The 25,113-nt window shown below is 35.6% G+C and overlaps 1 protein-coding gene across 2 annotated transcripts; it reads left to right on the top strand.

The window, feature by feature from the left end:
- The first annotated feature begins 4,350 nt into the window (after positions 1–4,350).
- Positions 4,351–23,779, top strand: LOC18424221 (golgi-to-ER traffic-like protein). 2 transcript variants are annotated; one of them, XM_011630630.3, is made up of 13 exons: positions 4,351–4,390; positions 4,504–4,592; positions 5,454–5,533; positions 6,273–6,351; positions 9,013–9,094; positions 10,815–10,965; positions 13,535–13,625; positions 15,540–15,623; positions 16,534–16,580; positions 16,772–16,900; positions 20,751–20,835; positions 21,482–21,565; positions 23,333–23,779. In XM_011630630.3, exons 2-13 carry the CDS (start codon positions 4,563–4,565, stop codon positions 23,357–23,359), a joined length of 969 nt encoding a protein of 322 aa, XP_011628932.1. In that variant the 5' UTR covers positions 4,351–4,390; positions 4,504–4,562; the 3' UTR covers positions 23,360–23,779. The 2 variants fall into 2 exon arrangements, with proteins under 2 accessions (XP_011628932.1, XP_011628931.1); XM_011630629.3 differs by having other exon boundaries at positions 4,351–4,592.
- Positions 23,780–25,113: the final 1,334 nt, after the last annotated feature.

Raw genomic sequence — 25,113 nt, 5'->3', positions numbered from 1 at the left:
GGGGTGAATCATAATAAGGGGATGATTACGAGTGAATGCACATCATTGGGACTGCAGGTTTAGTTTATATGGAGGTAGAGCCGAGGGTTAAGATTAATTGTAACCACGTTGTATCAAAGATAAATGGTCTAATTATATATATTTATGGGTTTTGTTAGGCTACACCACTTGTGATGTAAATTTTTAAAGTACTCAATATTTTTAAAAATTTGGATAACCTTATCCTATAGTATAGTAAGGTCTTTTAAGTAATTACTTAATGATAAATTAGAAATTCTTAATAAAAATAAAAACATTTATTAACAATAGTGGACAATAACATCACCGATAGAGTGTGTGACATCATCCAATAAGATACATTAATTGTGTTTAACTACTAATAGAATGTCATTATTTTGTTATAAAAATATACATTCTACCTTTCTAATTAATAAAAAATGACCCTCTTTGAAAAATTTTGTATTACAATTCAATGGTATTTTAGTATAAAAAAATGTTGAGTACTTTAAAGGTCTACACCACTTAAGTGGTGTAGTCTAATAAAACCATATATATATACCCCACCTAGCTCGGGATTGTAATAATTAGAAACAAAACCTTGCGTTTGAAACAAATAGCTGTATATATACCCCACCTAGCTGGGGATTGTAATAATTAGAAACAAAACCTTGCGTTTGAAACAAATAGCTGTATATATATACCCCACCTAGCTCGGGATTGTAATAATTAGAAACAAAACCTTGCGTTTGAAACAAATAGCTGTATAAACAAAATTAAACTATAAAAAATAGAATTAAAAAGAGAGAGAGAGTGAAACTCCTGTGAAACTAGGGCAGGAATATGCCAACTTATTTGGGTGGTTCTTGAACTCGGTTAACTCAAACAATAAATATCCTGAATTAGCTGAACTGTGGCAAAAGCGCTGATCACCGTGACATAAATTAGAAAAATGGCCCTTTACGTTACTATACCCAAGTATTTAAAGTAAGTTTCGATAATCATAGGCCAATTGTCTCCTTCCAGCCTAATAACCCATAAATGTTGTGACTCTTGTGCTAGCAATAATGTGCTCTTTTCATGACCATAGCCCATGACATTATATTGAATATTGAACATGGTCAATATGACCCAAGTGAACTTTGGCCACGATAAACAAGTTGATTTGGCCAAGTTAGGAGCCAGTATGATATCAAACCGCCATAACCATGGGGAATAATTAGTGGCAGTTGGGTCGGGTCGACCCGAATTGGTCCATGTTTTGAAACTATCCGGTTGGGCTATGTCCCAGTGACTTGGACCTAACTTGGGTTGGATTTGGATTTGGGTCTTGTATTGACCTCAGCAGCTCGGGCCGGGTCGATCAACAGTAAAAAAAAGTTTACAAAAATAGTTTTTTATTTTTATTTTTAAAATTTCTAGATCAGGTAGGGTCCCAATCCAAATGACTTGGAACCCACCAAATCCAGGCCCAAATCACTTGACCCCTCCCTGGACCCAACCCGACTTGTTGCCACCCCTACAAATAACCATGAGCCCATTTTCTTGATAAAACCTTACTATTTCATACCACATATATCCTCAAAATGATGCGTATATGGTTAATAAGGTCCATCCATATTCTTAGGTTCAAATAGGAACGAAATGTTAATGATTTTGGGCCCAAAGCCCAGGATTGTTTAGCCAAATATGGAGAAACCTTGGCTAAAAAACAAAAATGTTTCCATATGCATAGATACATACATTATGCTAATGCGCCGGATTTAATCCTTATTTAAAAAAATTATTTTACCCCACATAAAAACAAGGTGCACCCAATAAAATAAATATTTTTCTTATTCGTTTTATTGGGTGCGACTTGTTTTGACATAGAGACACCCAAATTTTCATGTAAAAATATTTTATAAAAGATATAAAAATAAAAAATAGAAAATATAGATTATCCAATAATGCATGATAGAAAACTTTGCATGCATGTTGGACCACTCATCTAGACACTTCAAAAAAACAAGAAAAGAAGCATTTGTGTGGGTTGGACCCTAGACCAAGTGGGGTTCAAGTCAAAGACCCGACCCTGCTGGGTCGGGATCAACAAAACTCAATTGAACCCCTACGACTGACTAAATATACAATTAGGTGGTCTTTCCTCCATCCAAATTGAGGAGCCACAAATCAACTTTAGCTGAAATTTAAGGACTAGGGAGGTGCTAGCAAAATGTAGAGGTAGGAACACAAACACTGCGTTGTAACGTTGTAAATTGTAATGTGTTATACTATATTCCCACATAAGCATTATTGTGCATCTCCCCCCTCGCTCAAAACATCTATTTAGGAGAGTTTGTTTAGTCTAAAAGTTTTAAAAACACATAATAAGTACTAGATGATTATTATTTTTTTAAAAAAATTTGAATATTAAGTTTTATAACACTTAGATCTAGCCCTTCAAAAATTGGATGATTTCCATTCAATCTTGAGCATAAGTTTTTAGAGAGTTTATTTAGGCAATTTTTTCTTTTACCAAAACTATTCTATGGGTTGTAAAGATTACATCCCCAAATTTGAGATCTAAAAAATATCTTTAGTGTGTAATTTTTCTGAGGGAGAAAAGAGATAGTATCCTCCAATGGGAGGAGGAAATCTTTTGGGTTGTAATATTGTATTGACTTAAGGTTCATAGGCTCCACTACCTAAAAGATTGTAGTTGAGATGAGTATATTGAGATAGATGAGCAGCAAGACAATAAATGATAGAATTCAAAATGAATACATTCAAGAAATTTTAAATGGCTTTACTATGCAATAAGAGAAAGTAGGCTTAGGTTGTTGGCCATGCACACTATAGACATACGGGAAAATTGCCAAAAAACCCCCAAAACTATACTTTTTAGACACTTTACGCCCACTCTAAACTTTTCCCACTTATTTTTCTAAAAAACCATTTTTTATAATAAATACTATTCAACTAAAAAAGTTACATCTTTTTTGACAAAAATACCCTCCATTCACATGACAAATCATTTTCGGATCCCAATAGAAGAAAACGTTGGACCGCATTTGTACAACGCCGGACTGCTCAGTATAGCGTACTTCAAAACGCCGAACTGCCCCGTCAAAATGCTAGACCGCAACTTCAAAATGCCGGACCGCCCATTCCAGCAAAAAAATAATCGCCAGACAGCCACCATGAAACGCCGGACCGCCATCATGAAAGCCCAGACTCCCACCATGAAACGCCAGACTGCCCATTCCAGCAAAAAAACATCGCCGGACTGGTTGTTCGAAATGCCAGACCGCCCTAAAATAATTTGTTATGTGAGGGAAGGGTATTTTCATGAACTTTTCGTGTAGGGGATATTAGCTAAAAACATCATTTTTTGGGGGGAGAGTTATTAGGAAAAGTTGGGTAGGGTGTAAAGTGGGTAAAAAGTCCATCATGGGGGCTTTTAGCAATTTTCTCCTTAATACTGATTGTGGGTAGTACAATTGGTTTTAGTAGAATGCTCTAAAACGGTAAAAAAAAAAAAAAAAAAATACAAAATATACCCTAAAATTAACTATCTAATCAACTTACGCCCATCTCAATTTTTTTTACACTTTTTTCCCCAAACAATCTTCCCAGCAAAAACCCCCCAAGATAAAACATTTTTAATTTTTGGACAAAAATGCCCTTCCCATACAAACCAAATTAATTTGTGATCCCAAATAGAGTAGTGCCGGAGTGTAATATACTACCGCTGGAGTGGAATGTCAAGAAGCATTGTCGGAGTGCAATGCTAAATTGATAGAACGAACTACCGAAGTGCGTATTTTCAGTATCAGAGCGTATTCTCATATTTTTCGGAGCGGACTGCCGGAGCGCAGTTTTCAGTATGTCGGAGTGATGTGGGTCAAACAAAACACTGTCGGAGTGCACATTAGGACTGTCAGAACGTACGTTACGACTGCCTGAGTGCAATCCTTCATTGCCGGAGCCCAAGGCCGTGTGAAAAGAAACAGGAGAGAAGGCCGTATAAAAAGAAACGACGGTATTTTAGACTTATTTTATGTTACTTTTGGGTTGAGGGGGTTTTTGCCGGAAAATGTTCTTGGACAAGGAAAGGAGTGTGAGAAAAAGTTCGGGTGGGGTAAGTTATCTAGGGAGTCCATTAGGGTGTATTTTGTAAATTTTTGACAAAAATAACCCAAAATAATTTAGATAAAATCAGTGAGAAAAAATATAACGGTTGCTGAAGCAAATCAGCGGACCAGGATTTAAGTTGCTATTGTTCAAATAAAAAGAAAAAAATTATTTAGCTAAAAAAAGTAAGGACTCTAACCCCTCTTAGTCGTTAGTTTCTTCTGCGCGCTCTTCTGGGTGACCGTCTTGCAGAGCTCATCTATTTTTTTTTTTTATGGTAAAAAGCAGAGCTCCTCCATTTTTTTTTTTTGGTAAATAGCAGAGCTCTTCTCTATTTCCAGGTCGAATTTCTCACTTTGTGGAATATATTTTTCCGTGCTCACTCTGTAGAGAGAGATAGAAAACCTTGTAGAGAGAGAAGTGGGAGAAAATTTCGTAGAGAAATAGAGATGAGGCGGATCACAGGAATCACCTCTAAGGTACCTCTTCTATCAGTACTCAGCGCCTGATATCGATGGGCAAGCAGTTGTTATGTTTTCTTGCGATTTCATGGAAATTACTTTATTTATTTAATTTAATTTTCCTGTTTCACCCAGAATTGCTTGATTGTTAACTCCAAATATTAGTTGATGACTTCTTCGTATTGGATTGATTCACATTTTAGCAGATGATTCAGGATTGAACTTACTCTAATATCGAAGTTTCTTTGTTTATTGATTATTCATTGTTCACCATTAATGTGAAAAAAAATTAATTTGAGCAAAAATTGTATATTAACCTTCATAGGTAAGAAAAATCATAATTTGGAAAATTTGGCTTCCTAATTGTTTCTTTTCTTGCAAAAAGGAAACTGATCGTAATTGTTCTTGGAACGTTTTCCAGTTTATTTGATTAATTACTTTTCCTTTCCAAAATTTATTGAATTCGTTTGACAACAGTTTTGGTTTTGTTAATGGGCTTAGAATAGCCAGGTATAACCTTTATTCTTAACTTCCGACCTTTTGTTTGTGGAACTTGGGGTCAATGTTTACCATGGGAGCTTTTCGTGGCCAATTTTTCTAATAAATACCATTATAACTTTTCAAGTTACAAACTAGAATTTATAGCTATTACTTTCTTTTGGTGGTTGGTTATTGAAGGATTTAAAAGATAGATGTAGGCCATGAAATGAAAGCATTCTTTTTGTTTTGACGCAAAATTAAACCTTCTATTATTCTGTATAATCGTTTCTGGGCATTAGATGGCATTTTGCTGGTCTCCATTTTTTTTTTCTTTTTAAAATTCTTTTCGTTAAGCTTGCCTGTTGAAATTGATGAATCTGCTTTTCCTTAAAAATGCAGACCCTAGAAAAGTTAGAGAAAAGTGTACAAGCCGGCAACTATTATGAGGCTCAGCAGTTGTATAAGACTATATATGCGAGGTATAGAGAACTTATTTCTTTATTTGTTATGAATTTCACATTCGAATAATCTTTTCCATGGTATCCAGTAATGATGTTACTCGATTCAGAAATGTCGCATGGATGCAAATGATTACCTTTAGTGCATGGTTTGATAAAGAAATTTAAGAGTAGGTAGCTTGGAGTTCCAATATTTACATGCATGTCAATATACTGCATATTGTAGCCTTGACGTATAATGGAGATAGGTTATGTTCACCGCCCCTCCTTGTGGTCGATTTACTGAAACATGTTTTTCCTTGATGTTAGAAAGCATACAAAAATCTTAGTACTGTGTAAAATAATTGAATATCACTACGTATTGAACTAAGGCCATCCCTAAGAACTTCAAAAGAACATACAGAAACACGTCAGATAGAATATTCATATCAAGGGGGGCGTGAGTGTCGGTCAGTAATTGTGTTTTAAGCATTTCTAAATTCATAGTCAATGATAATGTATGTGTAACCAATTTAAAGCTAAGGATTTTTTGCCTGCCCGCTTTTTAATATTTTTTCACTAGTATGTTCTTTTTTATGGCCATTGAAGATTTATTTCAAGCATGTTTTGCTACAGGCTTATGTAAGCATTAAATAATTTGAACTGAATTATTGAGAAAATGTGTTTAATTTGCATTTGACTAATATTGAGTATTATTGATGTGATTCTTCGACGATACCTTGCTTTGTTTACTGATGAAAAGTCATTCTGTCTATTACAGATATGTGGCAAGTCAGAAATATGCTGAAGCCTTGGATTTGCTCCAATCAGGTGCCTGTATCCAACTTGCACATGGACAGGTTATATTATATCTACTTCCTTGGTTGAATAAAAGTTATTATGAACATTTGAGGAAGATGAATTCTTTACGGTGGAAGACTTGAGTTGTTTTCACTTTTTAAAAAAGTTGGCCATAACTTTTTAATCATTATTTTGTAAAAGGATTATCATAAACATAAGGGCGGAGGTAGTATGTGAAACTAATGAATCTAGAGACCATTTAATCAGTTTGCTCTACTCAGCCAATAAATAAATAATGAAAGTATAGTCTCTTTAGTTCAGTGTTGGAGGTGTTTGGAGAAAACATGAGCTTAGAATAGAAGATATCATGTGGTTGGAATCTTGTGAAATTGAGGTGTTGGGGCAAAAGCTGAACTTGAATAAGACAAGAATCACAAAGTTCTTTGATTCCTGTGAGCCGTGGGTTTCCTTTGAGGCACCCATTGAAATTTAGTTTTATCATCCTTAGTGGAGAAAGGCTCCACTTCACTTTGAGTGTTGTCCCCATTCTAAACTCATCAATAACTTTGGTCCTTTGCGGCTAAGAACTCCCTCCATGTATTATCATTGCAAAGTCCAGCTATTGGTATCTCTTATTGACTTCATCACCTTGTGATGGTTGTGGCTGCCTTGAAGAAAGATCCTATCCGTCAGTTCCTTTCAAATCTCTCTAGATGGTGGCCATGAAAGAATTAGTGTTTGTAGGTATTCTAAGTATCTTGATGCAGTAATCAATAGGTTATGGTTGTAAACAATCCTTGAATATGACTGCTCAGGGTTTTCAGGATTTGGGATTGCTATAGTAAGCACGAGAGCAATGAGAGACAATTGCGACAATTTCCATTACAATTATGGGTTGGTATTGCGTCCACAGCATGTGGACGCTTAAAAGGTGCAAATGCATCTTTTAATGGTTCAGATTGAACCATGCACATCCAAGGGCCAATAATGAATCTCTTTTTTTATTTTTTATTTTTATTTAAAAATGATATTGATCTGAAATTTTGGCTTTAAGTTCATTTTTATAAGTAAGATTGAATAAAATTAATTAAAAAATATTCTGAATAAAAAATATTGTCCAAAATGAATTTAGAGGTATTTTGGTCATTTTTTATTTAAAATAGTTTTTAATCATTTTTATTTAGTTATATTCATAAAAGGGTATGGTTTCTATAGGGTTGCAACCTTAAACTATCCAATTAAGGCACACCTTCAAATTTTATCATAATATGTAATTTTGGTGTAAAAAATTCTTAAGATTATCTTAAAATCAATTTTCATATCTAATAAAAAAAATTTAAACTCCAAAAATGGTTAAAATCAAGTAGATCTATAGATATATGAAAATATTGATAATGAACAGTTTAGATAATGTGTTGCAAGATGCACTATTTTTGGAACTCAAAATCATTTTTTTTTCCATATTCATACATCTCGATATCAAGATGATCAATTAGAGGGTTTTTCAACATTAAAACAATATTTTCCAATGGATTTTTGAGGTGCATTTTTAATTCTACATTTTAAGGTTGCATCCTTATATAAACTTTTCCCTTTATGGAAATACATCTACACACCAAAATTCAGATAAGTATATTATTTAAATGAAAAATAAAAAATAAAATTCTCGACTAATTTTTGCATGTTGGATATGGCCATATGAGATCTCAACCATGGGAAGGGTGCCTGTTCACCCTTCCATGACTGGATACTTGTCATAATTTATATAGACGATGGATTGACAATAAGGTGCATAACATTTCTTTCAATGTCAGAATTATTAATGGTCGGGATGTCCTCATAATAAGAGTAATATACCACCTATACAAAGTTCAACAATGTCGTAAGCATGAGAAATGTAAATCATGTCTTGAAGGACACCAATATTCTGGGGGATAGCCCGGCCTGCAAAGAGGTCAATGCAAAGGGTTTGGGGCTTTGGGTTTGTACCACCTTGACTGTTGAGGTCTATTTGATGAAGAAAAAGAAGGAAAAAAAAGAAGCCATTGTGGTGTAATTTTGCACCTTGGATTTCTTTTTGCTTTAATATAATTGTTGGGATTTCCTATATATACTTACTTACACATTGCAGTTGAATGTTTGTGAATTTGTTTTTATTTCTGCTCTAATGAAAGACCCCAGCAATAGACTACCATGCATGCTTAATGCTCTATGAGGTTTGACCCTTTTCCTTATGGAATGGTTATTAAATTGGTGTTGTAGGCGATGCGTTGCAAAATGTAGTATGCAACACAATTTAAAATAGCTTGAAATTATTTGCTATTCTTTGTTTTACTCCTGTATTTGCATTTCCTCTTTTCCTAAATTAATAATTTTTTTTTAAAAATAATTCTTGCAGTAGAGAGCTTGATTGTCTACTCTTTGCTTCTTTAACTTTCTTCATCAAGGGTCAGAACACTTTTATGTGTCTCTTTGGACTACTTAACTGGGTTGTTGTAGGGATGATACCCCAACTAAATTACAGATAAGCAATGTGTTGGGCATTTGACTAGAATATTTAATCAACAGTTAAAGCTGTTGGATATTAGTATGATGCAGTAATGCTATACTTACAGTTTTGTCATACATATATATGTTTTCTCGGCATTATAAGAATTTGGGTTTTGTTTTTCTTTAGAACTACACAATCATGATTTAGTCAATTTGCGAATTGTTTCTAGGTTACTTGTGGAGCCGAGCTTGCTGTTCTATTTGTGGAGGTTCTTGTCAGAGGAAAATGTCCTTATAATGAAGGAACTCTTGGTAGGTTCTCTCCTTATGCCGCCCCTAATTTTAGTGGTCTGCTTTTTTTCTTATTCATGAGTTTGTTTTATTTTACAGCAAAGTGTATTTTTCTGAAGCCTGAACTCTCGAAATTACTTTTTGAGTATATTTATGTCCATCTTACCTATAGTGCACCTAATTAAGCAATAGTACACATGATCCCAGCAGAAAGTCAAGCTTGCTGGTGCAAGAGAATTAATATGACTGTTGACCTCTTGGAAGTCCCCGTACTGTAAGCATGAAGAAAGCATGATACCCCATATAGTTTTTTATGTCGCCAATATGTTTTTGACTGGTGATAATTTTCTACTTTTAAGGTTTTTTTTTCCGTGAATGTTAACCATGTCATAAAGATAAAAGAGGCATACCTCAAATTCTACTCACAAGTCGGGATGGATATGTTTATATCTCAGTAGAAGGGGAGAGGGAGGGAAAGAAAACCATCAAATGAAAACACTGACAACGCAGACCACTGGGGGTTCGGGGATGGGGCATTTTTTTGGGAGGGGGTTGGTCAGGGGTTTATCGTTGATGTACAGAAACTACATACCAACAGATTCTTGGCCAACCTATCTTGAAATGTCATTAACATTTTCATAGGTATGGTGTTCTATTGAACATCCTGTGGATCTAGTGATATGCAAACTATCTTCAATATAGGTCAGAAATGCAACAAGGATACATGGATTGTCCATGAGTTCAACATAACATTGAGAGATATCTCCTTCCATGATTAACGACCTAATAAGATAATCTCTAAATATCCTTGAAGCCATAACCAATGTTGATGCCTTTGCTGTAATACAATCATGTATTGTGGGGGCACCCTGAAAAGTCTTGCATACTTGGCTTTAACTATCTCTGAAGTCACCTCCCAGCCCAGCTGGTCTTGGGTTCTCCATCAAGCTATTGTTGATGGAAAAGATGCTAGCCATGACTTATACATACAGGTGAAGGTCTTTGGGAGAGATTGCCACTTACATTCTATTCCTGACCAAGGATACGTGGTGAACATCCATTGACAAGCCTACATCAGGCAGGGGATGCTCGTTGAATTACTTCCCAAGTGTCCCCAGAGGAAGGAAAAGACATAACATGGGGAATACCAGGGCATACGTGGAATTCATCGAGAGCTTCAGTGGGCTTCTAAAAGGATGGGGGCAGGTGGCTTCACATGCTTCTTGGTTTTTTGTCTCATTAGGCGCAACCTGACTAGGTGTTATAGAGTGGGATGCAAGCTGTTACTGCTAAAGATCTTTAAGCCTCTCTTCGTGAATGTGACCTAAAGTATTATAGTGATTGTGAAGCAGTAGCTTTCAACCTCCAAAACTCCATTGATGAATTCCTTGGCTGGGTTTCTGCTGCTGGCACTCTTGCAGGTTGTCTTCACTTTGTTTCACCTTTACTAATCATCAAACCTATGGGGATTAAAATTGCTTCCAATTTTTGGATCATGATGCCCTTTATTACTGGAAAGGTGCCTTTGATTGATATCCAGAATGGGGAGCTAGCGAATACAGCATCAATTCCCATTCTTTTATAAATACGTATATTTTCTTGGGCATGTACATTTTCATTCATTTATATAATTCTACTCTTGTATCACTAATATGCATATAGTTTTGTTGGTAAATACTTGGCATTGCTTTGGTCTTATTGCCATTACAGTATTTACTTTCTTATTTTTCAAATATCTTAGATCGTGTCAGAAAAATATATCAAGAGTTTCCACAGCTATCTGTGCCACAACATTTAGGGGATGATGACGACATGCAAAAGCTTTCAGAGGCCTTGGCAGCAGCAAAAACACGTGTTGAAGGGTGTTCTTCATTCTTAAAGGAAGCGATAAAGTGGGTTTTGTATATCTTGGTTATTTTTTTATAATGTTTTCCTGTATCTTGGTTATTACTTTAAAAAAGTATTTTTGTATTCAATCCTGTGTTTCTTCAGTGGTTTATTGCTCTTCTAATAATGACTGCTGAGTTGTGCTCTTCATTCTTGGACGTCTTGAAGGAAGTGATTACATGAGCTTTTTGTGTCGTATATTTGTTTTCAATTAGATAAGTTTTGTATGCAATCATGTGTTCCATTGTTTGCTCATTGCTCGTAATTGTAAATATTGGAAGGATAACTTGGAAGCTGTAGATTTTTACTTGAAACAGATGAGGTATAAATGGTCTTGAGGTTGTTGCTTGATATGGACATATATTACAATATTTCTTTATGGATTTTCTATAATATGGTATTCTAATAGGGAAGTTAGAATGTCCTATTCCAAAAATTTTGACCATGAAGTGCCCTTGTGGTGCATTGGTTTTACCTTTAAAGGCACGGTACAGAATGTAATTTAAATCTCTGGAAATTGATTTTAGTTAAATGGCATTCTTCCTCCATTGACTCTCTCCCACTTTCTAGGGGGAGTTTCACAATATTTTTAAAATTACCTTGTATATGTCTCCCTTAAAAATAGAGATGATACACTATAAGGGCATTTTTGGAGTTTGACATTCTCACTTCACCATTAAAATGGTGCAAACAGAGAAATCCTTCTTTATATTGTGGTCGGGGTAGCACTGATGACCTTAGATGATGCATAACATAGAGATCTACTCGTGTAAATATCTTTTTTGATGAACCATATTGTAACTGCTAAAAAACACAAATAAAAATTAAGAAAGCACTTGGAATGGTCCTAAAAGGCCATTTTCCTTGTAAGTGGAAATGCAAATATAAACTTATTAAAAGTATGTCTTTTGGCCCTAACAATGATCTCCTTAGGGATTCCATTTGAATCTGATGAGAATCAAGTACACCACTTTTTATCTTCTCACCTTTAATCATTATTTTTCTCTGAATATGACACACATCAGGGCCCACTTTCGCCTTCTTATCTGCCTTCCGGTTATCGTACCTAGAATTGTGTCTGATCCTTATCATAAAAAATCTATTCCTACGATGGGGGGTAAAATTTCAATTGTCTGACAACCTTCAAGGGAAGTTCTCATGCCTATTGAGTATCTAACAGTGTTGAGGAAACCATCCCGTAGGTCCAGAAGCCACATAAAAAATACTTCAAATAAAACTAAAGTCTTGGAAGTTGTCTCCATATTTCCATTGCTGAGGCAACAATCCCTGCCAAAGTTCTCTGCCATAAGTAGGTTGCCTAAACCTAGAGGAAATTAACACCCTCAATTAACTTAGTTGAATCAAACAATACCACGATATCTCTCGGTTCAGCAATAACACTATGAACTGATCCCAACCTTGCAAGCTCCTTTCTTTCCCTCCTCACTACCAAGTTCTCTATGCTGTTCTCTCTCTCCCTTGACTACTCTTAACTATGCTTTCTCTCCTTATTCTCTGTTGGATGGATAGATAGTGTACTCTCAAGAACTTGTTTTATTGCTCGATCTCTGATGCTTAATATATGGAACTCCTGTGAAGGTATTTGTCTATTGGATAGTGATCTCCTATCTCCGTAGAGCGATCATAATGCAACTAAGGGTGCTGAAGGTCCTCCTTAGAAACTTTCATATGCCTTTGAATCCTCTAGCTAATACCAAGCATGGAAAAAAAAAAAAAAAAAAAAGCCGTAAGGAGGGAACTTATGTGATTTATTTTTTATCAGAATGTCTTATATAGAATCGAAACTTTTGGCGCCCTAATCAAGTCATCAGGTTGCCTCATCTTTGGAACATAACCTTGATTGCAAGGTTCCTATACCGTAGTTTTGAGGAAAGAGAGCTACCCAAGGAACACATTCCCTTCCTCCAAAAGAAATGTTTGTTGTTAATTTTCCTAAGGTCAGGTATCAGTTTTAAGGGAAAAAATTATTTGAAGATTTTGGGGATGTTTTCTAGGGTTCCTGGGCATTCCGTTGGTTGGCCGCCCATGTATGATGTCCTACTCACCGAAGCATAAATTTCTCAAGCATATATATGCTGGAATATTAGCTCTGTAGCAATTTGCATCATCCTTTTCTATTTGCTGCATGGCAAGTTAGAAACCTGGGTGACTTGTATTTCTGAATAAACCCCAGCTATGATTATTATGTAGCTGCTCAATGTTGATATTACTATGACATATCCTATTCTACTGCTTTTCCTTTTTGAAAAGATTTTTTTCATAGACAAGCATATCAGTGGTCTTCATACTCCTCCATGAGTATAATGTTGCCCCACCTTACCTACTTTACAGATTTTAAAACCTTTGTCTGCTATCCAGTTCTCTTCTTTTGCTTATGTAATGTAAGAAATCCAGAAAGAATCCTAATCAATTCAAACTAGAAAATGCCCTTGAAATCTACTAAATCTTTTTCATTTCCTCATAAATGTATTTCTTGATGGCACTTTAACAATGTTAAAGTTATAAACTCTATTATTCACTTTCTTACCCTTTAATTTCTTTTCATTTGCATAGGTGGTCTGCAGAATTTGGAGCTCCTAGTAAAGGATCACCCGAATTACATGATATGTTGGCAGAGTACATTTATTCCCAGTCTCCTGAGTTGGTAGGTTGAAGCTCTGTGTATTTTACTGCATTTCATGGTTACAGATTGGAAAAACTGATAAGCATCCCTGCTATAAACATGTAAGGAGCAGAGAAGCTATCTCTGCTCCTTTGCTTTTGTGGCTATTGTAGATATATGGTTTTGGAATAGTGGCCCTTACTATAAAATAACTATTCTATATGGTTTCTTATTGTGATTGTTTTGAATCTTTTAGGCATTTGCTTAGAGATGAAAACACGCAAGCTGTTTGTTGTATGTTTGTAGAATGATCTCTTTAGGGTTCGTAGGTATGTCAAACATTTAGAGGTTGCCTGTAGAAAATAGTAACACAAGCCATAAGTCAAGACTGTTGTACTCCTGCATGTACTTTTGAACATGTTACGAAAAGCTATGTTCATTCAATACTGTTGTAATTTAATAAGTGGGGCTCACCATAGGTCCTTCCTAAGTAGGCACAGTATGGAAACTTCATAAATATGGATATTTTAAGTAAATATTAAGTCCCTTCATCTGTTCTCTTCTAATGGTATTCTTGTGGGGGTATGGGACAGTGCTCTTTGGCCTCTTAGTTATGGAACCACTGGAACGAGGCCAGGTGGTTGTCCATTAAAGAAACTTTGCAGTGCAGAAATATACTTTCCTTCCATAACCGCTTAAAAAAAACCTCCTTTATTTGTTTCTGATCATGATATTGTTGTGGGCTCATCATATACTGCCATATGGCTTCCTAGTCATTGATCCGGTCGTTCGAGGCCAGGTAGTTGTCCAATAAAGACAGCTTGAACTTGTATTTAGGGTCACAAGATAGGTTGGATTCTCCAAGCAACCACTGATCCAATTGGTTTCTGCATGTGCTTAGCCAAAATATCTGGAATTTAGATGAGAATATCACAATAGATGATTAAAGATATATTTCTCAGCTTGAAAGATCATATTGGTAAGAAGAAATGCTTCCAGATATTGAACTCCACAATTCAGGACAAATTTGTCAGATATTTCTCATTATGATACACATTCTAATCGAGAGTGTTCATTATTCTTGAACAGGAGTGTTGTGATTTTCTTTTTTTATTTTTAGGTTAATGGAACATTTTTGTGTACTCTCTAGTACATTGTGTGCCTTCGAAAATTTTTATTTTGACTAAATCTGATCCATCTTGGTTACGTATCCCCAAATGCAATAAGTTTAGTAAAAAATAACTTCCAAAAAGGATTTAGAAACTTAACTTTTAATTGTTCGTGGGGCCCTGCGGACATTTTTAATTTAACTCAGAATACTTTGATTAGATCTCTCAAAAACTATTTCAATTTAAAAACCAAAAAAATATATGTTTATAAAGGTCTGCATTTTTTCTAACTCTCTTGCATTTTCAATTTGTATGTGCTCTGGACAAATGTCAGAGTAGGAGATCAATAATATGTTTTTGAGATCGATAGCATCTTCGATTTTCCCACATTTTGTTGGTTTTGGAACTTTTGAGTGAAAAATAGCATCGAGAGAAAGTAGAAATAACATGTATCAAATTGCATACTGGCTGTGCCTGCAGGAGCCGATCTTTCAAATCTCATGACTGGAAAGGTTATTAGGTTAAATAAATCCTTCAAAAATACGTTATAACTGCTCCTTAAATCTTCCCCTTAAGTTTCCAGGGTTCAATGATATTAATATTGAATGTTTTGGAACTAAACTCTTAAAGGCTTTCCCAAAAAATCTGACAAGATGCAAATGCTTATTTCGAATCTCGTTTTTTTGTAAGATTCGTTGAGCATGTCTATTTGCTGGTTCATTATCTTTGGCAGTGTTACATACTTCGATACCTGTTGAAAAAAACTCTACACAAGTATGTCATATTTTGAATGGCTATATATGTAGTTGGATGTGGAATGCTAATGCTGTGATGTTTTCTACTGTAGGACATCACAAAGGTCTCAATGCATTTTGTCCGTGGAAGGCACCCAGAGATTTTTGCATCTACACTAGTGAACTTTATGGGAAAGGTTTGTCACTTCCACCTTGAATCTCAACAATGTGAGCCACTTGCTTGTTTTTTGTTCCTATTTTTATTGTTTGACCTTTCTGGATTGGATCTGACGAGAACTAGATCTTCCAAAGTTCTAGTATTACAAAAAAATTGAACTTTTGAAAACCAAGGAATTTCAACTTTGAGGAAACATTATTGGATCTGAATCATGCTTTGACAACTCTCAAGTGTTTAGTGGTATTTCCTCGTCAGTAAAGGTTGGTCAATAGATCCCATCCTGGATCGAGTTATTTTATTCTGGGCTCATTTTTGCTGTTTGTGAAAAAATAATTTTATGTTGAACATGATTAAGAAGAATTATCTTGATACTTGATAGTGAAGGTTGGCATTATTCCAGATCTTCAATTTTGAAATGAAACTATATAGAGAAGCGTATGCCAGGGGAACAACTTCTGTGCAGTTGTAATTGTCATATTAGTTTGGATTTTTTACCCTTTTTAATCAACATGAAGCCAAAGAGGTAGTTGCCTGGAATATAAAGATCATAGAGTTGATACCATACCACACTTCAAATAACTAACAAAGATGATTTTGAGAATATTATGTTGTGAACTTGCTTCAGTTTGGAGAGTCGGTTTGTCCTTTAGGATTCTCTACATTGTAACATTTTATGTTCGGTTATCAATAGTACACAATGGTTGATATTCCCGTGTTTGATGTGCATTAATCCATTTCATTCTTATATTGATCAATTATGTTATAACCGAAGTGTTCCAGAAGCTGGACGTTACGAAGGGGCCTTTGAGCCCATTTTGTTTTCATTTCTTTTGTCACTGGAGCAAGTTCACTATTGTCTTCTGATAGTTGCGATTATACTTTCTTATTGTGTTGAATACAATAACTGATATTACTTTGTATTAATCTAGTGCTATCCTGGTGAAGATGATTTGGCGATTGTTCGTTCAGTTCTTATGTGAGTATTATATCGTTCTGAATCTTGAATGAGAACTATTGATGTAATCGAGACCAATTTGAGGTGCACACGTGGTTGCAACCTTTAGCTTTTCAGAATGTTTTTTGTTGATGCATAATGATTTCTTTAAGCCATCAAGTTGAGCACGCATGAGACTAAAGCTTTCTAACATTGTTCTTCTTCTCATTTAGGTATCTGTCTTTGGGAAATCTGAGAGATGCTAACCTTCTCATAGATGAATTGAGGAAGCAATTGGCATCCAAGCAGTTGGACTTCCCTCTCACAGATTTGACACAGTTCGTCATTTATCTTTTGCAGACGTAAGTCTTAATTGATTCATGTTTTACTCACTCTGAGTGTTGGTTCAGGCTTGCAATCACCTAAGTCACTCGGGGTGCTGGGTCTGATATGAAAACCTAAGGACACAGCCGAGGCTTACCAGTTCAGGAACATTGCTGTGTTATTTTTTAGGAAACTTGGTTGAGTCTTGGTGTGACTCGGCCGTATTGGACTACTGACTTGTCTCAGGACCCTGGCGTGTCCCAACCCAAGTCTGAGTTTTAAGTCACTAGTTAATATCGTCAGAGTTTGATTACAGTTTGAGGGGCAGTTATACAGACTATCTGATATTATGAAAATAATCTACCGACATTTAGAGTCTAATGACGGACGATTAAAAAAAAAGGTTGTAAGCTATACAAGTTTAATATTGAAATTTGAGATCATTCTAAATAAAAATGTAATTAGCTTAGGACTGCATAAGTCATAAATGGCTTGAATGATTTCGAAACCTTTCCCATGCCTGAGTGTTTGTAATAGACTGTGTGTTTCCAGTTTATGGTTTTCTGGATATTTATGCATATGATTATAGTGGCTCCATGCAAGTGGGATGCTATCTTTAAGGGGTTGGATATAGTCAGTTCTCCTTTGCTTGTTCCTATCATTGGCTGATGAAGAATGATGGATAATGCTCACAGGGAACCAATATTGCCTAGTAGAGATCTTTCACCCAGTTGAAAATTCCATCCACTTAAAGGATCTCCCATGAAACTTGATGAAAAGAGAATGTCAATAAAATTCTATGTTTGAACAAGTTGATTAAACGACAATCAAGTCCTGTCACCGAAACCCAAGACCTAAAGTAAGCGGGGTGGCATATGGTGATAACTTTCTCCGATGAAATTTGAATCTCTAGCACCCAAGGAACTATAATGGCATGGAGCAGTGAGTGAAAGAAATGAAAAATAGGACATGTCTATATTTAGCAATGTTGTCAGATTCGCTTCGGAGTGTTCTTCGGTTTGGTGAGAAAAATGTAGCAATTTGGTGCTTCGGCCGATTCGGGGGAAGACTTCGGACTTTTTTTAAAAAAATTTAATATAAATAAATTAGATATTTATATAAAAATATATAAAAATAATGGAAAAATTTAAAAAAAAATAAAAAAATAAAAAAATACTTTTATATAGATATTTCTTTTCTTACCGAAGCAGCCCGAAGCAGACCTGAAGTAGACTGAAGCTGCCCGAATCTGGCCGAAGCTGCAGCACCACGCTTCTCTTCGCTTCGGTTTATGCTTAAAATCCAAAGGCGAAGCGAATTTGATAACATTGATATTTAGAATAATTATGGTAGTATGTGGCATGGAAATGGGTTTTGGAAGTGAGAGCATGATCATCCAGGGCAGTTCCACAGTAACTAAATATATCTTCATCCATACACTTTTTCTTCTTCCCATAATTTAAGGAACATTTCAAGACATCCTTTGGTATTTTAATATTTGCCTTTTGTCTACTCTGGTCATGACTTGGCTTTGGACCTTATCCTCTCTGTGTTTGATCCTGGAGTAGAAAAGGAAGAAGGAAGGCGGAGCTCCGCTCCAATAAGTCACTCCGATGCGGTGAGTTCTGGTGGGACGAATGAGTAGGGGGGGAACGCAAGAATTAAGCCATCCAAGAAGTAGAATAGCTTGTCCTTCTCCGATATATCCCTTATCCTAGCTATCTAGCTTAGTTGATCAACAAGACAATAGATAAGCTAGAGCATGTTAAGCCCGCACTGCTAAGGTAAAAGGATATGCTAAAAGCTTAACCGGGATTGCCACACTTCAATTCCATTGGCCTACACCAGTGACTCTTCAGAATCTTGACACCTATGAAAGGTTGGTATCTTCTTCCAGATGATTTCTTCCATGTCATTGAGTGGAAGAGATCTAGATAGCTAGAGCAGGACTTTAGGAGGGAAGGAGAGCACCCGTGGGAGTGGTTATATGCAGCAACCTTGAAAGGTTCAGGGATTTTGGTTTTTTTCAAGATTTCAAGTGCTTACGGAATGTCGCCATGGTAAACATGCTGAAACAATATATCCATGTATGTTTTTGTGTCTGTATGTGTGTGTGGTGTGTGCATGTGTGTGTGTGTGGGTGTTTGTGTGTGTGTTTGCATATTTGTAAAGACCTATGGTACAAGGATACAATGACATGGTCTTGGCCATATATTTAACACATTGCATCATGACTCTTAAAAATAAAGGTTTTAGACACGTCATCTCCATATTATGTTCTGATGGATGTGTGTACAAATGTTAGTAACATATTTATGTGTGAAATTAATTAGATTTGAATATAGGGAAAATTAGATGCACTGCAATGTATGGAGTATGGACACATGTTTCCCACTAGTAGACTGTCTAAATCTCAGGTACATGTCTCGAAGTTGGATAATATGTTAAAGTCAGCCTCGTGTTTGACAAAAGAAAATCAAGTGACCTCACGAGACACTTCCAAGTAGGGTCAGCTGCTATGCTTATCTTTGTTACATAAGACTACAGAAATGTGCATAAGAAACATTATTTTCATGAAGGAATACAGTGAATGAGAATAATATTTTTACAAACTAAAAGCCAGACTAACAAAAAGAAGTGCCATGTTTGTAAATACAGAAATATACTTTATAATGGCCAAGCAAAAGCTAGACACAAAGGACACTTCAGATTAAGAAAAAGGAGGTCAAAGCACTTTTTCTTTTTTATTTTCCTTGAGCTGCTCAGTAAGGGAAGCACATGATATTTTTAAAAGCAGAATAAAAAAGTACACAATTTAAGCCACCAGAAAGGATATAACTAAATAGCATAAAATCTGAAGTACAAAATGATGTATTAGCTACTTCTTCTGATCATATATAATGTTGTAAGGTATGGTTTACGATGCTACTTACTAGCAATTCGTGGCACTTGAACCCCATTCTGTAAAAATTTTTTGCTATCACTGCCTCAATATCCATGGGAACAAACATTCTTGTAGTCTCAGACATTGTCAAAAGATATAAAGTTTATTATATTATATATTCAGTGGTTGTAGATATCATATAGTTCAATAACACAATATTTTGCAAAACTTCTGTAATAGTAATACAAAATATAATTGAGTGCTGTATAATTTTTAATATAGGAAAAAGTTGATATAAGGTTGCAACCTTTATACTGTTGAAGTAAGGTGCACCAAAAAAATCCTACAATGGAGAGTGTTTGGCATAGGAGAACCCTCTAGCTGATCATCTCGGCCTTGAGAGGAATGCACATGAAGAAAAAAAGAAGAATTCTAAGTCCAAAAATAGTGCATCTTGTAATAAGTTATCTGGACTATTTATTTTCATGATTTTCAAGTATTTCTTGATCTGCTGGATCTAGATTGTTTTTGAAATTTTAAATTTTACAAGTTAGAATAAGAAGAGATTTTGAAGCCATCAAAAGCTTTTCGACACCGAAATGACATCTCTAGGTAAATTTTATAGGTGCTCCTTTTATATAGTATAAGGAGGCAACCTACTCACCCTTTAATATAATATAATTCTTTAGATTTTGCAGTATATTAATATTTCTGATAAGGGACAAAAATATGTGCAAACTATGTATATAAAATGTTTTTGTTTTCCTTAGCATACCATGAAATTAAGATTTAATGACATTGTTGTGTTACTCTTACATTTTCTCTCTTTCTTACGGGAATCTTCTTCTAGTCCTAAATATCCTTTTTTTGTATCATTTTCTTCTAAAACCTTGTGGTTTCTTCCTCTCTCTAACTAGTGCCCTGCATTGTTACTTTCTTGTTAAAAGGAGTTATATGAAATAGTGTTTTGTTATTTTCCTGATTTTCCTTTGCTCTTGATGCAGGTTGGAAAGAGATGCTCTACCACTTTTTAGGATACTGAGACAAAATTACCGTACTAGTATATCTAGAGATCCTTCATTTGAAGAAGTGAGTTCCTTATATTCATTACCTATGCGCTATTCCTTTTATCTTAACTAAGAGCTATACAATTAATAAGGAAGTATGACTGAGTCAAAATTAGCCCTAGCATTGTCAACCAAGTCAGATGGCAAACTGAAGTCAGAGACTGGCAGTGGGACAAACAGGAGACAAGGCGTATTTTATGCACGGACGATACAAAATCATAAACGACCTTGGAATCAATTAATACAAGGAAATGAGTGGAAGAGTTAGATTTCTATAATTTTGAGGGAGGGAGGGAGGGAGGGAGGGAGGGGTATAATACTAATTTCTCAGTGTTTCCTGAGGTTTCTCAGATTTGCTCTTTTCCCATAATATATTCAACATTTTCTACACAGCTTCTTTATGCATTCTGCTATATGATTTTACGTCTTACATATGTTCTGTTTAATGACCTGCCCTTGAAGATGATCTCCAAGTTGCAACAGGAAAAGTTCTGGCAATCTGCAGTATTTTTATGAAGTTTTCGTTTGCAAAAAACCAATATAAGTCCAGGGATGCGATCCAAATTTCTCTCTTGATTTTTATGGAAATAGCATGTGTTTTATAATTTGGTTATTCCATTCTTCAAATAAAATATGTGAGCTTTTAATATCATTTGGGTTTCGCACAGTTGCTTGATGACATAGCTGAAAGATTTTATGGAGTACGACGTAGAAGTGGTGGCCTACATGGTATGCTAGGGGATTTCTTCAAGGTAAGAAATCGTTACTCGTTCATCTTTAGAAATTGAGTAAGTTGTTATCCCAGAGATATGATTTTCTAATTATTCTGGCCATTTTTGAGTGTTGCATCATCCTCAACACGTATAATTTAACGAATTGTTATTTTTGTCGGAAGATGAATGATGTAATCACCATAAATGTGGGAACCTATTTTAAGCATTTGATGTGCCCATGTTTTGATTCTTCAACAAATTCTTGCAACTTCCACCTAGTATATTCAGTCAACAGCATCTGACTTGCCTCTAGGTAGTTAACAGACTGAGATTCAGCTTTCTTTTAGAAACACGGTTTGGTCCAAAAACCGTTCCTCTTAGCCTTAAGAAACTTCATTTATTTGCGCAATCACTATGACCAGGGTAACCTTCTTCACAAATACAATGTTGTTTAACAACTCTTCAGTCAAACTGACAGCCTAGAAATTGGATCATCTAGAAGAACCTTCAGGAAACAGAAACATCACTGATCAGCTGAAGCAAGTCCCATTATGATTGTTCGATGATTCACAAAATAGCTGGATTATTTGAATTCTTTGGCTGAACAAGTATGAAATGATTCCTGTTGATGTCAATCTGCGTATTTAAGTTTAATAAAATAAAAATTTACTTATTAGAAATAAAAAAGAAAAATAAAATATGAAAATGCAAGTGCGGTTGCAATGCCTATATGTGTAGATTCTAGCATAGTTTAAACCCACCCAGATGGCTGGGAGGCCTCACTGCCCCACACTGGGGCTATGCAAACCCAGCACCCAACGCATGGGCACTTGCCCAGAGAGCCCTTCTGGTGAGGGCGGAAATTGCCCTCGCCAATTGGATAAATAATGTAAGTTCCCCCCTTTGAAAGGGGGGAAATAGTATGTGGGGGGCATTTTGGCCCCCCAAAACCCTAGAGAAATCTATTTGTGCCCTGAAACCTATTTCTTTATGGTTTCATATATTATTTTCGTCTTTTTTTTGAAGTTTGGCTTTACATTTATGATGAAACTTCATGGTTTTTTTGTTTTCAAGGGTTTTTGTGATTATTTGGCTATGTTTCTAATTTATGATGCAAAATTGAAAGTTTATAATATGTTTTTTTAGCTATACCCAAAAAAAAGAAAGAAAGAAAAAAGAAAAAACATTTTGGCTGCCCACGTCACTGGGCGGCCACCCAGGTGGTTGGGACCCCTGGCCTCCTTGGCTGTCGCCCCCATCTTCTTGAACATTGGGTTCTAACTTGTGGGCCCTATGTTCTTGGTCTAGACCCATACATGCCAAGGAAATAAGAGAAAGTTCTTCGAAAGCCAATAGGATAATTTCTTTCTTCTTGCAAGGCAAACACCACATAGGGCGAACTAACAATCTTCTCTCTCAATTAGTGTGATTCTGAGTTGTTCAAGGAAACCCTCTGCAGAAGGTATGCTTGAGTAACCAGTTTGGTTGCATAATTTTCTCCATGAAGTTGGTAAGAAATGAGTAGCAAATGGATACTTAAGATTAATTATTGAAAGAAATCGAAGAATAACTGTTTCCTAAGTTTCTGTTGCTCGGCTAATCTCCGTTTCCTTTGTTTTATGCTTATCATTTTCGCTGGTCTTTTTAGTAAAGTTGCTGCGATAAATTTCAAATGTTGAAATGGAAATAGGGTCTCTACTTTGTTGGGAACTAGCTACTTCTATCGACAAACATGATTGTTTACTTATGATTTCTCTCTCTCTCTCTCTCTCTCTCTCTCTCTCTCTCTCTCTCTCTCTCTCTTAGATGATGGGTGGTGAAGTTGCAGCTTGAAGAAGTTCCATTGGTTCTCTTGCTTTTACAGAATGGTTTGTCTTCTTTAGGTTTCACATGGTTTGGCTAATGTTGACTAGTTAACTTGCATTAGTGATGCCATGTCAAGTTTTGGGTAAGTGGCTTGATCGTTATGGTCTTCATTGTTGCACCCTGTCCTCAGTTCTGATCCCACTGTTGACCCTTGAGAATAAAAAAGAAAAAAAAAAAATGTTATCGCTTTACGCTTTGACTATTTGCGTTCAGACCTTACAGTGTTGAGGGTCTGCAGCTAGCATATTGGAAGCCCTAATTTGGTATTTGTAGGTTAAAAGGGTTTATTATGTTGGCGTAACCTTTTCTTCAACTATTAGGAAGTTCAAGGATTCTTGATTTACTTTTATTGGCTCTATACAATTTCATCAGTTTGGTTACTGCTAATCAGTGATTAGTTGTGATGTTCCTTAAATTTATGACCGTTAGAAAGATTATTGTTCATCTCTCTCTCTCTCTCTCTCACACACACACACTCGTACCTAAATAAAAAACCGTAGCAGCAACCTCTAACATCAGCTAATTAGAAGATTATCTGAGCAAAATTAGAGATCAATTGTTTTATTGCTAAATGGAAATGTCTTGAATGAGCCGAGTGAAGGTTCTGTTGGAGAAGTCATGCCATCCTTGCTCTTGGTGTTGACATCAGATGGCTGCAGTGACGTGACGTTTCCTGCGTGATCTTCACTACGCTCATGGTATGTGATCCCTATTTTCGAAAATAAGAAGTCTTAGATCATAAAAAAGGTAGTCAAAAAATGAAAATTAGAATGGCAACACCAAGGCATTATAGTGAAAGTAGATTGTAAGTTTAGGTGCTGCTTGGTTGCGCTAGTAGTCATATCAAAAAGGTAGTCGTGCTTACCTTTATGCAATCCTTAAAATCGGTATTTTTTTTTGGAAAAAAGGAAACTATATTAATTGTTTGTCCCCTTTTTTCAAAAGGATGTGGTTTGCATAAGATTGAGGCCCTAAATAATCGAAGTAAGAAATACCTGCAAATGGTATGGAGAGATGTTTATGGAAATCTTGGTGACACCCTCAAATTTTATTTTTATCTCTAATTATAAAATTTAAAACTTCAAAATTAGTGTAGATTGCGTAGATCCGTGAACACTTGTAAATATAAAAAATTGACAGGTCTAGAAATTGCTTTACAATATGAATTCTTTGTAAGACTTGAAATCCATTTTTTCTCATGTTCATAGGTCGAGATGATCGATTTGAGGATTTTTTGGGCATCGAAACATCTTCTGATGAATTTTTTAGCTGCATCTTAATTTGATTGTTTGGGGCCTCATCATTGTATATACTAACAAGTTTTTCATTTATAATATGAAGAGGTACAATCACTAAGAAAGAAACACAGGAAAAAGAAAGAATACTAAAAAACATTTCAACGCGATGAACTGAAATTCCATTGAAGATTTGTCGCCTCTTTCGCTAAGCTATCAGGCGCATGGTTTCTCTCTAATGACATGATTGAAAATGGTTTCTCCCGCAGAGAGGTGAAACTATAATTTCGTCCATGATGGGAGCTGAGATCTAAAAAATGGGTATTACATTGATGACATTAGCTAAATCACCCTCCACAGTCAGGTTGTGGATAATTTGAGTAACCCCTACAACAATCCCTTTGGTAAATATGCGGGGTGGCAAAATAGGCTCTCCCCCGGGGGAAAATGGACCAAGTTGGACTGCATCTTAAATTTTTGTGCATC

The sequence above is a fragment of the Amborella trichopoda genome, chromosome 9 (assembly GCF_054954075.1).
Source record: "Amborella trichopoda isolate Santa Cruz 75 chromosome 9, AtrichopodaSantaCruz75HAP2 v2.0, whole genome shotgun sequence".
Taxonomy (NCBI): Eukaryota; Viridiplantae; Streptophyta; class Magnoliopsida; order Amborellales; family Amborellaceae; genus Amborella; species Amborella trichopoda.
Note: the sequence above shows the minus strand (reverse complement) of the source record. Positions and strands in the feature narration are given on the sequence as shown.

Excerpts from the sequence above, each read along its gene's own strand:
- LOC18424221 (XM_011630630.3), top strand. The coding sequence starts at position 4,563 with ATGAGGCGGATCACAGGAATCACCTCTAAG. Across the intron at positions 10,966-13,534 it reads TTCTTAAAGGAAGCGATAAA|GTGGTCTGCAGAATTTGGAG; the intron begins GTGGGTTTTGTA and ends TCATTTGCATAG. Across the intron at positions 20,836-21,481 it reads GAGATCCTTCATTTGAAGAA|TTGCTTGATGACATAGCTGA; the intron begins GTGAGTTCCTTA and ends GGTTTCGCACAG.